Source organism: Anastrepha ludens, chromosome 5 (assembly GCF_028408465.1).
Source record: "Anastrepha ludens isolate Willacy chromosome 5, idAnaLude1.1, whole genome shotgun sequence".
Lineage (NCBI taxonomy): Eukaryota > Metazoa > Arthropoda > Insecta > Diptera > Tephritidae > Anastrepha > Anastrepha ludens.
This window is the reverse complement of record NC_071501.1, coordinates 10,414,810-10,432,541: the sequence shown is the minus strand read 5'-3', so window position 1 is coordinate 10,432,541 and position 17,732 is coordinate 10,414,810. Positions and strand designations below refer to the sequence as shown.

At 39.4% G+C, this 17,732-nt stretch overlaps 1 protein-coding gene across 1 annotated transcript; it reads right to left on the bottom strand.

The window, feature by feature from the left end:
• Positions 1-1,609: 1,609 nt before the first annotated feature.
• LOC128863197 (uncharacterized) lies at positions 1,610-2,366 on the bottom strand. The gene is made up of 2 exons (XM_054102217.1): positions 2,258-2,366; positions 1,610-2,149 (listed from the first exon to the last, which is right to left on the bottom strand). Exons 1-2 carry the CDS (start codon positions 2,294-2,296, stop codon positions 1,766-1,768), a joined length of 423 nt encoding a protein of 140 aa, XP_053958192.1. The 5' UTR covers positions 2,297-2,366; the 3' UTR covers positions 1,610-1,765.
• Positions 2,367-17,732: the final 15,366 nt, after the last annotated feature.

Genomic DNA, 17,732 nt, shown 5'->3' with positions numbered 1-17,732 from the left:
ACCAGATGGGAAAACTATTGTACGGCGTCCAAAAAATTAAGCGCTAAATCTTTCTTCTTCTTCTCAATTGACGCGATAACCGCTTACGCGATTTTGGCCGAGTTTAACAAAGCGCGCCAGTCGTTTCTATCTCGTGCTAACCGGCGCCAGTTGGACACACCAAGTGAAGTCAAGTCCTTCTCCACTTGATATTTCCAACGCAAAGGAGGCCTACCTTTTCCTCTGCTACCACCAGCTGGTACCGCATCGAATATTTTCCGAGTCGGAGCGTTTGTATCCATTCGGACGACATGACCCAGTCAACGTAGCCGCTGAATCTTTATTCGCTGCGCAATGTTTATGTCGTCGTAAAGCTCATACAGCGTATCGTTCCATCGCCTGCGATAGGTATATGCCGTTGCCAACGTGCAAAGGTCCAAAAATATTCGGCAGAATCTTTCTCTCAAACACTCCAAGCGTCGCTTCACCGGTTGTTGTCATCGTCCAAGCTTCTGCGCCATACGCTACTGCGCTAAGTCCTAGGTTCCGGCGGCGGAAGCATCATGGTTTGGGGAGCTTTTTCCTGGCATGGTGTTGGGCCGATTGTTCGCATGATTGGTAAAATTGATAGATTTCAGTATCTGGGTATACTCCAGAATAAAATGGAGCCATTTGTGTTTGAGTTTATGCCATTAAATTGGACATTTATGCAGGACAATGATCCGAAGCATACTGCAAAGACAGTGAAGCAATGGCTCAGAAGAGAGGCCGGTGCAGAGCCCTGATCTCAATCCAATAGAAAATTTGTGGAATGACGTTAAGGTCGAAATCGCTAACAAAAATTTTAAAAATATTGATGCAATGATTTGTGGGCCGCAGTTGAGGAGGCTTGGTACTCGATTCCAAAGGAAAGATGTCACAAGCTTGTAGAAAGCATGGAGCGACGACTTGAAGAAGTAATCAAAAACCGTGGATATAGTACAAAATACTAATCTGGTAAAAAAATATTATTACTTAACTGTCTGATTTGTTTACTATTTTTGCTTTTATTCCGAGTTTTTTAGGGTGTGCTATTTATGTGTCCAGTAGGTTTCATGAGTTATCAACGTTCGCGTAAATGAAATCAGAAATGAAATTATTTTCGACCATTTCTTTTGTTTTAAAGTGGAAGTAAATAAGCTTTTCATTTTTCATGTTGCTTTTTTCCAATAAAAAATAATTATTTAAAAACATATTCAACTCTTTGTCTAAATGTGCTATTTATATGACCATGTCTGAGTGTAATTAATCCCATATAAATTAACTTAGTTAGGTCTAGTCCATGCTAGTCGCCTTGGTGATTGAAATTAGTTATAGTTTTACTCAAATTTTATCTGCTGTGTTTGAAATACATTTTTGCAAAGTCCTCAAACACGCCCTGATTGTGATTTGAGGTAGTTATTAAAGGGGAAGAAGGGGTTTCTTTTGGACTTGGTCGGTAAATTCATTTCCTTGTATTAGGATTAGTCTCGGGTAGTAATCTATGAGAATATTCTTCACAAAAATTGGCAAAATTGGCAAAAATTGTTGCAAATGATTCATAGGCTACTAGCGCACATTCATGCAAATGTTTAAAAATTAACCGCTTCGATCTAATTGCTTGCGCTGTAAAATCGTTTATTTTAATACGAAAAAAAATAACTCAAAGCTGGTCCACATTTTAATTAATGATAACAATTTTTAAGTAGTTTTCGTATGGAATTTAAGAACGATAGTCACTCGTTATTAATAATCATTGTGATTATAATCATTCACCCACGTGATATTTCTTCAGATTGTCTCGAAGCCTCGAATTCAATATACACAAGTGCCCGGGAAGTCCATGTACCTCTGCCCCCTCGGGTATAGCAACACAATTTTTAATTATTTCCATATCTTCAGCATTATTTGGGTCCACGGATAAAAATGCGGCAAGTCGTTCCACATTAGGTTGTCCAGTTTTAAAGTCCCATAAACCCAATTTATCAGCCACACAATCCATATATGAGTTTACCTCTGGTACATCCGGGTACTCTAAATTTAAAATTTTTACAAAGTATTTACTGACCGTGGGGTTTTGAATCAAGCATTGTAGGCGGTTCTTTGTGAGTTCTTCAAGAGGTATTGATTTGACTTGCTCTTCGGCAAACACCTAGAAAGGAGTAAGCTTTTAAATGTCCTATTTTGCAAAAAAAAAACACACAGTATCCTTTGTTTGTTTTTCGGTTTTTAATCATGTCACTACAACAACAATACATACCAAGCCAAACAGGGCAATTAGAACAACGTAGAATTTCATATTTTACTTCGCGACTTTTACGACTGATAGCTTCTAAGTGAAATACCTCGTATTTATACTCACCGAAATCTATTATCTATCGATCTTATAAAAGAGATTAATCAATAAAGATTTAATATGTAGAGAAAAATAATCTCATTTGCACTATTCGCATGCGGTTGCATTGTGTAGCATAATAAAACATATTCACCTTTTGTGTGCCTGTGCGATAAGCTAAGTAAACAAATGCAAATATTTGTTCTAAAAGGAAAGCTCACAAGGGAAGTTAAGTAATTGACTCAAAGTCCGATTAATTTTTGTACTTGGGGGTTCAAAAATATTTTCCAGGGTTATCTGTTGGTGGTACGGGCTAGGTCTGCCTTATGCATAACGCTCATTTGCCGTAAGGGTGCCATAATCCAAAAAAACCAAAGTGCCGAGAAAAACGGATGCAAAGTTTTCAGTTTACCATGCCTTCCCAAGTAACAGTAGAGATTTATTTTCAAATTTTTACCCAGCATAAAGAAAGAAACCGTGGTCACTTTGCATACTTCTCAGAAAAATTCTATCTTTTTTGTTTTGATACGTGGTGTATGCAAACTAAATTTTTAGTATTTTGCACCTGTTTCATGTTTGCCTATTTTAAGAAATACATACATACATACTCTGATCAACTGTAATGGTCACTGTTGGATCACCCTAATGTGATCGACTAAAAAGCCCTGTAAAAACATAGTCTTTTGTAAATATACATTAAATTTAACCCTTTTGCATCATTCGATGGAATAATTCGCGAACAAAGACTTTCTCTTATCGCCAAGAGCGCAATAACCCGCAATTTTTAACAGTAATAATTTTTTTTTGGTTAAAGTTTGAGGAAAGTAAATAATTTCGGTAATCCTGTAATATTATTTTTAATTAGAACAAACAGAAAAGTCTTGCCGATGCTAGATATTTTGAGTACATCGCGCATTTTCCGCGGCAATGCAAAAGGGTTAAGTTACATACATACCTTCTGCTCATATATGAACGAGACTGATTTAATAAAACACAAACGGTTAATTATTGTTCAATTTTTATTTTATCTCCTTCAAAATAATCACCATTGGAGGCGATACACATATGCCAACGTTTTTTCCAATCATCATAGCATTTCTGGAAGGCCGATTTCGGTATGGATTTCAGTTCCTTCTTCGAATTCTCTTTTATGACTTCAATTGTCTCAAAATGTTTTCCATGGAGCGGCAACTTGAGCTTGGGAAACAGGAAAAAGTCACATGGAGCCATATCAGGCGAATACGGTGCTTGCGGAACGATATTAACATTATTTTTGTTCAAATAATCGCGAACAAGACGTGATGTGTGAGCTGGTGCATTATCGTGATGCAAGAACCATGACTTGTTGTCCCACAATTCCTTCCTTTTAAGACGAATGTTATCGCGCAAACGCTTTAAAACGACTAAATAATATTCAGCGTTAACCGATCGGCCTTGCGGAAGGAACTCCGAGTGCACCACACTTTCGTAATCGAAAAAAACAGTCAGCATAACCTTAATTTTTGAGCGACTTTGGCGTGGTTTCTTGGGTTTCGGCTCCTCCGGGGAGCGCCATTCCGATGATTGTTGGACTGTTTCGACGTCATACTTATAAACCCAAGTCTCGTCACCAGTTATAATGGCCGGATGTCCGTATCAGTCCTGGCGAGCATTTCCTTAGCGACAGTTTTGCGTTGTTCTTTCTTTGTTCAACTTGAATTTCCATCGTTAAATTCGAAAAACACACTCGAGCTTGACTTGTTTACAGTAGCACAGAAAACAAACTATGTGACATATCACGCTGAAATTTGCCATGTAAGCTTATAACAGTCCTACCAAAAAACAAAAAATTTATTTTTGCCATATGTCATCCGCGGACCGTTTTATTGATAACGTCTCGTTCATATTTGAGCAGAAGTACATACACATGCACTTACAAACATTGCATAATGATCATAATCACAATTCACAATTCTCTCTCTCACATTTGTCAACTAGTATTCGCTGATTGCTAATAAATCTCTCTCTAAATCCTCTGAAGTGTAGCGCAGTGAACGCCAACGTTCTCCGTGTAGCGGCCGTGCTTTTTGATTTTCGCGTGTTCTCGTTTGTTTTTTTCAAATTGGTATTTGTTGCTATTTTTGCAAGTCGCGTTGACTGCCTATACACCGTCGTCCGTAACCTACACAAATTTTCGCAGCAACAAGAAAATGGCTTCTTTAGGCAGTGGTTCACCGACTGTATGAACTTAAAGATCGACATTCGTTACATTATTTGCTTGCGAAGGGGAATTTTCGTTTCTTGCAAGGGGAACTTACGGGAACTCAAATATAGTTTCCTCTTGCTAAGGTAATGTGCGTTTCTTGCGCTTCTTCCAATTACACCGGTACCAAGTACCGCTGATTTTCATGCGCTATTCCTGTTAGCAGAGCGTCACAATACCAACACTAGCATCCATTCTCCGCTGCTGCTCTGCATTCGCTACTTCCGCTACGCTGCTGCCTCAGCTACCAGCTCTGCGTTTGTTACTCTCGCTTCACATTCACTGCCCTTGCACACTGTTCTGTTAAATTTTGCTAATTATTGAAGAATAAGTTTAATTTGCGACTTAGTTTTTATTTATATAATATATTTGTTTATGTTGCTGCAACAACAACAAGAACTAGAAGATTTCCGTCAGTGCCACCCAGTTTAGACCGGTGGTCTAGAAATTTCAAAAAATCGATTTTTTGATTTTTCGATATTTCAAAAGTATGGTATCTTACAAATATACTGTGAAATTTGCATGCTGAAACTCCACTTATGATATTATAGCTTCTACAGCCCACTAATTAGGTAGAGAGCGGTCCGCGCGCTCCTGTACCTCAAACTTTTAACTCATTTATCTCGAAACGACTTTCTTCGGCCTGGTGTTATCAAAAAACAAAAAAAAAACTGTTCTACCGAATAGAGTGAAATCTTAATATGGTGTTCACAACATCAATGGCTATCGCTCGCACTAGAATCATATTATTATTTCATATTTTTTTTATTAAAAAACTGAAAAAAAAAACGATTTTTAGAGTGTGAAGCGGAAAACCGAGCCATTTTGACAAATTTGTTTTTGTTATTCTAATAGCGGGACATAGCTACAGTCATACTGATTAATAATTTTTTTGGTTTTTGTGTTTCAGATAAATAAAAGAGCAAAAATGGACAGCACCGTCCAGGTCCAATTTTTCGGGAGGGTTAACTTCAGCACCACTTTTAAAATTAAAAAATTTTTTTTTTCCTTTTCTATCTAACAGAAGTTAATAAAAAGCCTAAAAATTTAAATTTCATTTTTCATTTTTTTATTCTAAAAAAAATTCGTGAGATTACCCTAAATTTTCGAGCTGTAGACCACCGGTACCTCTTTAATGAAGGAAAATGAATCGAAGTAAAATGAAATGAAACGAAATAAGTGGGATGTAATCAATGTAAATGGCAAAAAATTAATACAAATGCAATTGAATGAAGGTATATGAAAAAATTAGTCGAAACGAAATGAAATTGAATGAAGGTAAATGGGAAACATGAATCGAAATGAAATGAAATTAAACTATAAGAGATGAAATGGAATTAAGTAAATAAAGTAAAAAAATTAAGTGAAAAAAGCAAAACGAATTGAAATGCAATGGAATGAAAATAAAAGGCAAAAAATTAATCGAAATGAAATGAAAAATATGAGTTGAAAGTAAATGAAGTGCAATGGAAAGAAATTAAATGAAATGAAGTAAATTAAACGATGGCCGCCGTAGCCGAATGGGTTGGTGTGTGACTACCATTCCAAGTACGTAAATTCGAATCTCCGTGAAACATGAAAATGAAGAAAAAGATTTTTTGTAATAGTGGTCGCCCCTCGGTAGGCAATGCCAAATCCTTGCGCAGTTAATTGTTGCTCCTACACATAAAAACTATGCTGCTTTCGTTACAGCAAAAACCTCAGCTTGACACACAGTGCAATAGTTAGAGAGGTTGAACGACTTTTTGCTGCTTAGTTTCGCTCAATATATGCCAGCGTCGAATTGCTCTTCAGTTTTGATCCATCGGTAAATACATTTATGGTGCTGCTCCTCGGAACCTCCTGAAAATTGGAAGAAAGTAGAAGCCAGACTCTCGGGTGTTTTTTGCCAAATTCTGAAGGAGAAACCTGGTTCAGTTCCTTTCAGTCGCGATAGAGGATGCTATCTGATTCATGTGAAGCTTATCGCTTGCGTCGATCAGAGATCAACTGATCTTTATAAAAAAGCCATTTCGAAGTGAAATGAAATGAAAAGCGAAGTGTGGCATGGGTGAAAACTTGAGCTAATTTCAAGGCATGATATTCCGAGTTTACCAAGAGCTAGCGTCTGGTTACCAGCGGAGCCATCAGACCCTCAATGATCCTTTAAATGCTTTGCGTATGTAATCCTTAGCTTCCTATATCCTAAAAGCTAGACGACTCTAAGGGTGAGTACCGAAACGCTACTTTCCTAGTCAGCAAGGATTTGGTGGAGGCACTGACGTGATCTGACGGTGTAGTAAGCTACGGGATTTCGTCCATAACACTGAGGGTCTACAATAAGGACAGACGTCTAATTCAAAGGTCCCGGTTGGAGCTGAGATAGGCCTCACGGCGGAATCTGACTTTGATCCAAATACCGCGACAGCGCTACGAAGGGCATCTGCGGACGGCAGTATCTGTTCCTTGTTAGACAGGGCGCTTGATACTACTCGCACTGATGAGGAAGAGTTACTGGCACCAGACTCGTACGATGCTAACAAAGCGGTGGTGGAGATGAAGTCCAGTAATCATGATGCTATGGGTTCTTCAAATTAATCTTTAGCATTCAAAGGCTGCGTCCACCAACCTCATAATCCACCTGTCAAAAGATGGACATCATATTGCCTTCATTCAAGAACCATGGGTATCACATGGACTTGTGTGCGTACTAAGGACGCAGAAATATAAGCTGATGTATGCACACAACAAAGGTAACCCTAGAACGAAGGCCTAGATGGCCTAGAGCGTGTGTGCTAATAAGAAAAGGGATAAATGCTTTCATGCTCTCTAACCACAGCGACACCGATCAATTGACCATCAGCCTGGAGTCAGGAGACGAACGGCTGTGGCTAGATTAGGTTAGATTGAAGCGGTTGTCCTGTGGGAAACACTCAGGCTCATAGCCCATCGTGATGCGACGGAGATGCCAAGGAAAGCTCCCCTTATTTCTCCCAAAACCAGTGTGTGCTCTTCAAAAATTTTAGAATATCGCCTTTTCTGCAGAACTGAGATCTTCCAATTCGTAAAAAAATTATCTGCCTACTAGAATAGTAAATCTCCGTCTGGATAGAGAAGGACAATGGCACAGAAGGTGTAAGATTGTCTCTTCCGCTTCAAGACAACTTCTACAGAAGTATGCTTGTACACTAGGTCGGGTCGATTTGTGGGAAGGCAAAAAAAGCGCCCAATGCTCTGTGAAAATCATATTCTAGGGATCAAAATAAGAGACTTTGCCCAAGGAACCATACCTCTAAAACGAATTCTGATGTGCCCCAATTTGGGTCGAACTTTTTAGTTTCTTTTCCCATGTAAAGGCCAAAAATGGTGATATTTTGAAATGATTGTATGGGGAACCCAGGGGAGTTCCGGGGGTCGTGCCACTGGCATGGGTGGATCGGCCGTCCAAAGTTAGTGGGGGTCGGTCATACATTTGGACTCGATTGGAGCACTCTAAATGGGTCAAAGTGGGATTTTTCATTCCCGCCCTATTATACACCCATCCTTTGGGCGTGGCTACCTATTGGGTAGTGCCCCATTATGACTGAATTCAGTGTGTTAAGAATCTGTTTATTTTGGCTTAGCAGAGGTTCTGTGCGTTTAGTATTGAGAGTCGACCACACACAGTTGACGGGCGATTTTGCAGGTGGCTTCATTACGCCATCTTTCGTTAGCTTTCCTTATGATTTCTTCAAGGTTGAGTAGCTTTAATGTTTGTAAGTGTATGTCTATGTCATTGTCTATCTACTCATCGATCAATTTGGTGCCGAGTCTCGCTAATTCAGAAGCTCTGCAGTTACCCTCAATGTCGCGATGGCCAGTAACCCATATTATCCTTAAGCGAAATGACTCAGCCATCTCGTTAGGCGGTGTGCGGCATTACATGGCTATCTTGGGGGTTGTCGACTGATTTGTGGGAGATTTTATCGTCGCCTGAAAATGTAGCTCCCATTTCCAGATATCGCATCACTCTGTGCCAGTGTCACGGTTTTCATTATTGCCACCAGTTCACACTGAGCCACTCGGACGGATGCGGCTATCTTCCGGTTACTTCAAATTAGGACCTCAGTAGGGGCCTTTACAAGACATTGTCTCATAGGAAAACCTTTAATGAGATTAGGCGTTTATATGCACGATTTCTATCGTAGGCCTTTAGGAATGAGGTGGATTTGGAAACAATTCAACCTTTGTTTTGCAAATGCCCGGCTCTTGCCAGAAGCAGGACCCGATATTTCAGATCCTACTTCCTAATGAATATGAATGATCTATACACTTTAGGTATCAACAACCGTTTACGCTTTGTCCAAAACTCAGGCTGGTTCAATCTGGATAGGGAAATGTAGCCCAGCCCCTACGGCTCACAACGGACCCATCTTGTAGTCTAAGTGGCATCGCTGCTCCTACGTGGAATGCGGCAGTCAAACCTACCTAGTTACAAGCTTAAAAGAGCACACCAACAAAGCTTTAATTATATCAGACCGAAGGCTTAACAAACTTTTGAGAGCACAAAAATATGTTTTTCCGCATAATAAAGTGAACTGTAATGAGGGCGGTTAGTTGAAAAAACGATTTTAAGTGAATAATGCGTGGTATGAATCAACCCGATTGCTAGTAAAGCACAAATTTTCTTATAATGAATCTTAAAATTAAATTTTTTGATTATTCTTTACGGGATTATATTTCACATAAGATAAGCAACTCCATGAAGTTAAGTACCTCAAGTTTTTCTTAAAAAGTGTCTTAAACCAGCGAGCAGCTTTGAGAAATATTAATTAATTTTTATCGACTTCCTGTTTTTAGTTTTTCTATTTACAGTCCGTAAACAAGCAAACAACACACGAAATTATAAGCCAATAAAATCGAATCTACATGAAAGCAAAGAAAAAACAAAAAGATCTAAAAATTGCAATGTTTCTAATTTCCAATACGACCACATGCGGCTAATCAATTAAAAATTGTCAATAAGATTGCAATATTTTTCTCGTCTGCTTAATTAATACCAACACTGGGTGTATTTACGACTCGTAGTTAATTAACGCCACAGTCTTTTGCTTGCTGTGAAAACTTCCATGAAACAGCGTCTCAAATGTTTCTACAACAAGAAAAAATGCAAATTCATGTTATAGGATTCTCGATAATATTCAGCTAGGAAGGCTTGCGTCAACAACGATGGCTCCTGCAGCTCTAATTGCATATAAATAAATACGAGGGGCGTTCGATAGGTTGGCGACTGAAGGCACATGGTGACCTTCGCTTTACTAATCCTAGTGGTTGCGGCATTCAGAGGCAAAAAATAAATCTTTTTAATAAAAATTAACCAGATCAAGCGTCTCAGAAATTAAATCATTACGTCTTCAGTATTCTAGGCGATGGTTAAAAAATTTCCTCATAAATGAGAGTGAGAGAGAGTTCAGTGAAGACGTCTTCCGACCAACCTATTAGTAACGGCAGTATCCAAATAAGGGGTCTATTGACCGACTGCAGTTTAAATTTATGAAAAATAGTACAAGAACTGCCGGCTGCCGTAGCCGAATGGGTTGGTGCGTGATTACCATTCGGAATTCACAGAGGTCGTTGGTTCGAATCTCGGTGAAAGCAAAATTAATAAAAACATTTTTCTAATAGCGGTCGCCCCTCGGCAAACCTCCGAGTGTATTTCTGCCATGAAAAAGCTCTTCATTAAAATATCTGCCGTTCGGAGTCGGCTTGAAACTGTAGGTCCCTCCATTTGTGGAACAACATCAAGACGCACACCACAAATAGGAGGAGGAGCTCGGCCAAACACCTAACAGAAGTGTACGCGCCAATTATAATATATTTTTTTGTTTTTAGTACAAGAACTACAGATCTAAAAAGGAAGGTATCATACAAAGTTTGCAAATGAGACAGCGGATGAGTGTTATAAAAGTGGTAAAAATGCAACAACTGCAATACTGCAGAAATAAACACTGTTCACGGAGAGGATACCGTGAGTGTAAGAACTGTGCAAAAGTGGTTTTCAAAATCCCGAGTGGTAACTGCGACCCACGCGCTAGTCGTCCTGAAGTCTTTAACTCCGACGTCTTGCTCGAACTCGTGGAAGCTGAGTCAAATTCGACAGTCGATATGAAGAATGAGAGTGAATGTGTGTTCTCAACTGCTGCAACGGCTTGAAAATGAAAGTTTTTTGAACCGTATCGTTACAGGTGATGAAAAATGGATCCTTTACAATAATCCTGTTCGCAAACGCCAATGTTTAGATAAAGACGAAACACCAGAACCGACCCCTAGAGATGGCCTTCACCCCAAGAAGATTCTACTGTCTATTTGGTGGGATATGGCCGGTATTGTTTATTATGAACTTCTGGAACCAAACCAGACGATAACTGCTGATTATTATTCCCATCAGATATCAAACCTGAATGAGGCGCTTAACAAAAATCGACCGTCTTTAGTGAATAGACGCAAAGTTTTGTTTCACCACGACAACGCAAGACCTCATACCGCAGGCAAACATTAGGCAAGCTGAACGAGCTCGGATGGGAGCTAATGCCGTATCCACCATACTGTCCGGATATTGCACCTTGTGCGTATCACCTTTTCAGTGGACTTCAATCCCGTATGAGTAACAAGAACTACTCCTTAAAAGAAGCTATAAAAAGTGATATCGAAGCGTATTTTGGCTCCAAGGACAAACAATTTTTTGGGCAAGGATTTAAAAATTTGCCTAAACGTTGGGAAGACATTGAAAATAATGATGGAAAAAATATTATTGATTAATAAATACTTTAAACATTTTTTTTACTCATTTTAAAACCACCTTTAAAAAACGCACGAACTTATAGACTGACCGATACCTCCCAATGACTTCTGCAGGAGTTGCGAAGATGAAGAAGAAATTTATTCGGTACAACACCTCCACTGTGAATGCCCTGTACTTCAAAGAAGCTGTGCTAAATATCTTGGCCTGAAAAATTTGAGGCCCTGGAAAATTTACAAAACGTTTCACTGGAGGGGCTTCTTAAAAAGATCTAAGTGGTTTAAACAACTTAGTTAGCGGATGGAAATCAAATGCAGACATAACAATGGGCGTTATGACCATCGAGTATCTTGCCATGGACAAGCAACCTTGCTAACCTAACGTAACCTATACATGGGAAAGAAATAGTGCGAGTTGAGCGCAAAAGCGCTCACAACTCTCCTGAGTTGCAAAGAGTTGTCGAAATTGAACACGGTGCAAGATCCAGTGATTCAGTTGGTTAGACTAGCACTAGACGCTGTCGTTGGCTAGAAACCTCGATGGAGATAATACGGATTGATCAGGCGCATTGTCTTGATAGAAAACATCTAGCCTGTGCTTCCACCATTCGACTCAGATTTTTATTTATTATTTCACAGAGTTCAAATAGAACGTGAAGGTCTAATGAGTCTAGTGAATGTACCGGATCTAACTAGTTTAATAATTTTTTTGACATTGTTTTCGGGGTTTCCCTAAAAGGGCGGCACGGGCATGAGTCATCTTTAACGTCTGTCTGGTCATTTTAAAAGCGCAGACACCACCAAAGCATAGAGATGATTTTAAGCCTCAAACTGCAAGTCTACGGCTGTCTGATTTGTTTACAAAAGAGAGAGGTATTGTATGGGAAAGAGAAAGCTTTACGCTAAACCGCTGGCGGCCGCTGACCAAATCTTGTGCATGCAAATATATGGTATATGAAACTTGACTGAGGTAATATGAAGTAGAGTCCAAACTAGTCTTAAAGGAAAGAGAATGTTTCCATGTCAAGCGCTCCAAGTATTTTAGATATTCTCGGCAATTCTTCTTAAAATTTGATCAGTTTAAGAATACTTGGATCACTTGACATGGAATCGCTCATAGGTAAAACCAGCCGAAAAACTGTAGTAGAATTTCAAATTTCAAGGATCAACGTCTAGTGGCTACCCGTTTCCAGTTTCTAGCACAGTAAGAGAAAGAAAAAAAATTAATCCATTACATGCGCAAGAGGACTACAATGCATGGGCTCAGGCACAGCTGTGCGGAAAGGACGTGGCTAGTTGGTACGCATGGTGCTACCTTTCCAGTGTACCAGTTCTAAAGATGCCCTTTATCTTTTGTTCTCGCATTGTTCTCATTGTCAACAGGCGGAGAGAATAGAAAAAGGAGAAAGCGAAGTGCCCGCTTGATTTACCAATTTATTTGTATTTGCTCTGCCGAGAGTATTGGCAGAGTTAGCAACAATGCTTTTGAGATATTTTACCTCAAGAGTTAGCGCAGAGAGAGCGGCGTCTTTGGATTCAATCTCAGAGTGCAAAGAGCGAATTTCTGCACTAAGGCCATCTGATGTTTGTAATAGTATGCGACCATTTTCTGTGCTTAGTGCAGCTATTTCTTTGACAACAACAAGCAATGCAATTTCTTGCTTATTATTATGCAAATTTGTGCATTCATATTTCTCACTATTTAGGAAATTTTCTCTGATGGTACTCACTTTCCGCTTATCAGTGAATTTGCCAAACTCTCTAAATTTAGCAGATAAGATTTCAGAGAGGGGTAAAAAGCTTTTGCATAACGAAAGAGAATTTGGAAGTACAAGAGTTTCATCTGGGGGATACCTTTGAGAAATATTTCATGATTCTGCATCAAGAATGATAGAAAGAAGATTGCGACCATCAGAGAGTACGTGACGTCACGTTTGCTGAGTTGTGCAGTATTGCCAACCATTTGCTCTTCGCAAACCCTCAGATTTAGGGAGGTTCTAACTTTTGTTAGAGTGCTATTTTTTTTTATTATTGATTCATGTCAAACATTTTTTTAAAACTTCGTCTGGGGGGGGCGCTTTCAACCCTGCACCACACTTAATTAAAGAAGTGCACATTTTAAAAACAATTTGTCACGCAAACAAAGTTCTTTAAGTGATTCAATTAAAATTTGGTGTTTTATTTTCTTTAAATGGGCATTTTAGTGCGTTTTTATATCCAAAGCTAGGCAACACTGCAGTAGCGAGACATATATTTGACTACCGAAAGCAGAAGAACACTAACAACAACTCCAATCGCGGGCAATGCCACCAGATGTTAAAAAAAGTAAAGCTAAATAAAACTGAGTGAATTATTTAACTAATTTTTAAAAAAATTATGTATATTTTACAAAATTATAAACATTACATTTTAATTAGAACAGCCTAGAAAATTGTTATGAAGAAAGAACTAAAACTCCGAGACTAAATAACAAAGAAAATGCTAAATAAAGTTTCGAAAATGGTAATCTAGCCATACTGGAGCTAATTCAAATTCGCGGAGAGCAAAAAAACGGGACCACGATAGGCGCCACCTCATTATTCTTTCCATCATGATTTTGCATAACCTCAAATATAGCCAAATTCTGATTTTGCATATTTAAGCCGAAATATCTTAAAAACGTGACCTGGTGGTTCTATTCAGAGTTCAGATTCAGATATAAAACGTCAAAGGCCGATTTAGTACCGCAAAAAGTGTAGTCTGGTGATTGACCCAAAATTTGTGTCGGCCTGTGTTTTCTAGAGACAATCTAGGATTGAAGGCGACAATTTTAAAGAAAAAAGTAAGCAAAGACTCAAAAGCTACATATATAATAAAAATACAATATATCTCAATGAAGACAGAAAGTCCATATTCAAAAATAAAAATTATAAAATTGCAATTTCTCTCATTAACCACCTTAGGCTATGCACTTATCGGTTGCCCCTCGTAGGTGTGCGTGGAAGATTTACTTATATGTACACACATCCACACAAGCAAACATGCATACGTATGTGCGCACATACTTACATGGATGCATTCTTAGTTTTCTGCAGTTTTCGATTACAAAATTCACACGCCGATTTGATTTTAGTTGTGTTACTTGTAGCTAAATCAAGGCTTGTCTGCAGGATTTTATGCTTGTTAGCTGACATGAAGATTTTATTATGTTTCACACTTTTTATACAAACTTACAAAATAACAGTAAATACATATGCACATACGCGTACCGAAATTCACATCGCAGATTTTCGCGCATTTTTATGATATTTTACGAATTTGCATAAACTGGCATGTCATTTTTAATTGCTCAACCTCCTGCTGACAAAGTTGACAGTTGTTGGGTGCCACCATTGCTACTGATTTCAGGAGTGTAGTGGCTGTTGATACTCCACTGCGGTTGTTGCTATTTGCCACAACAACAGTTGACAATTGCAATGTTGCAATCAAAGCTTGCCTATCTGTCTGTCTGTCTGTCTGCCTGTCTACTCAGCGCTCAGCTTGTTTATGCACTGATTGAACAGCGAATAGTTATGGCGGGTTTATAATAAAAATTGTTGTGGTTAATATTTCAGCAACAATTGGTACATGGTGACCAAATGTCTGACCACAAAGTGCGTCTATGTATGTATGTAAATGTGTAAATGTGCATATGGATTTGTGTGCATAAATATCAATGAGTACAAATTTGCATGAAATATTTATGCTATGGATTTTTATTTGTGCAAATTTGTCACCGCAAATTGAAGAAAAGTGTAATAAATAAATTAATTACGGTACCATAAAAAATTCTGTTATGCGCAATAAATAATAATCCTTACCAGAATTGAAAATTGAATAATTTTCAGACAACTATGGAATGTACAAATACAGTGCAATCTCTGCTAATGGACACCTCTGTTACACGGACATTTTTTCCTATGCCAAGTCTTGGGTATCGACACAAATTACTCTCCCTTGAGCGAATACCTCTCTTGGGCGAAGGTTGAGAGTTGACTGGCAGTGAGTATCCGGAAGGAAGAAAAAATTCATCGTACTTAAATTTGTAGTATTAAAATTTTTATTTAACAAAATATTTTAACCTACCCTCCGTAAATTAGTCTCATGAAGAATTCGATATTCGACATGGTGATTGAACGAAAAGTACTCAGAAGAATTTTCGGAGCAATCAAAGAGCACGGCGAGTGGCGGATAGGATGGAACGACAAGCTAGATCAGCTGATAAAGGGCGAAAGTGTTATACGTTTCATCAAAGCGTAGCGCTTAAGATGGCTGGGTCACATTACAAGAATGGACGGCACGAGGGCGCAGAAGAAAATCGTAGAAGCCAGAGCGTTCAACACTAGAGCAAGAGGAAGGCCGAGAACAAGATGGACCGACGAACTAGAGGACGACATCAAGAAACTTTGGATAACGAACTGGAAAAAAGTCGCAAGCGTTCGAGACGTATGGAGGTCCCACGTGCAGCAGGCCAAAGCTCACAAAGAGCTGTAGAGCCAAAATATGATGATGATATGGTGATATTCGATATAAACTAAATAAGTATACTGATTTGAGACGCCGACGATTGCACGATAATGGCGTCGTGCAATGACATTGGTGGCCTATGCTCCAAGGTAAATGACTACCTCGCCTGCCTTTCTCGCTTCTTCACTGCGAGGAGCTTACAACTTTCCCCACTAAATCCACGGCGACAATCTTCACCACCTGGACAAAGGAGGTCAAGCTACAACTGAAGGTAAAAGTCGACGACACACCAATTCCGATAGTTAACAACCCCAAAATATTGGGAGTTACCTTTGACAGCTTGCTCTGCTTCTCAGCGCATACAACCGCAATTGCCACTAAGGTCCAAAATCGCAGCAAGGTCCTCAAATCGCTTGCCGGCAGCACTTGGGGAAAAGTCAAGGAAATGTTGCTGTCGAATATCAAAGCAATAGGCAGACCGGTTCTAAACTATGCTGCGCCTGTCTGGGTGCCTAGAACCAGTGATTCGCAGTGGACGAAGCTTCAGACCTGTCAAAACACTGCAATAAGGACCGCGACAGAATGTCTCTTGATGTCCCCGATACACCATCTACACGACGAGGCGCATATGCTGCCTGTGAAGGAGCATACCAAACTGCTCAGCAAGCAGTTTCTGCCAGGGTGTTACCGTTGGCCTCACCCATGCAGACAACTGCTTGAGCCTGAGCCACCTCCTAGGCATGTCAGGAGGCATTTCCTCAATTACGCGGACGAGATCCAAGACTAAACAGACATAGAGCTATTGGATCGGACAGTGTACAGACAGACCATTAACGACATTCATCGGGAGACCAATACCACCTTCTTAAGCTCCCGTCCTTCGAATGCCATTATCGGAGTACAACCACACCCCATTGCAGACGAAGAGCTCCAACTTCCCCGAGAGTCCCGCGTAACCTTGGCACTTTTACGTTCTGGATACTGTAGAAGGTTAAACTCCTACTTATCCGGAATCGACCCCGATATACTAAACATATGTCCGGCATGTGAAGGCACCCCGCAGGACACTAACCAACACTAACCACCTTTTCATATGCCCCATCAAACCCACTCATCTAACACCCCTCTCCCTCTGGACCCAATCGGTCGAAACACCTAGTTTCTTGGACCTACCGTTAGATGAGTTAGACGAAGACGACCGGTGATTACATTACACTGGCAGGGCAAAGTTACTGCTACAACAACAACAACAACTGATTTGAGATTTAGGTTGAAAAACCGCTAGTGGTCAAAAATGTCTATTGCTACTCACGGAGACTGCTCAATGGAAAGGTGTGGCAACTTTTCCAAAAATTTTGCTCGCTTAATTTTCAGTTAAGTTCTCTAAACTGAATAAAAGTCCATTTAATACGATTTCTTCATATATTTGCGGCATTCATCGGGCTTCCTATTATTAAAGTGAGAGGTGACTCTGTATTCAGAAATACAATCCCAAACTGTATAAAACGATTTTCTACGAAGCGACCACTTTGCCTACGCTGTAGTTTGCGAAAGTCATCAAGCCAAATGAGGTCACTTTTTGCTTCTTCAGAAAATATAATTTTTCATCACTCGTACCCTTCTTTTCACGGCTTTCTTTCGGTTTTTAGACTAGCATATCAATTTATGTTAAACAATTTTGAGCTATGCGAGTCGATATATTTATCGAAAATGAGGCCTTCAATTCTGTTTTAATCTCGTTTGCTTTTCTAAAACGGTCTTGAAGGCTTTTCTTTCAAATAGTCCGATCTACGCGTAGATTAGTGATATGACGATTTTTTCCGCTCCCACTAATGAAATTATAATAGCCTTTTGATATCCAAATAGGTATGTTTGCTACGGTCTACTAATTCCCAAAGCAGGTTCGCAGTTTAACTC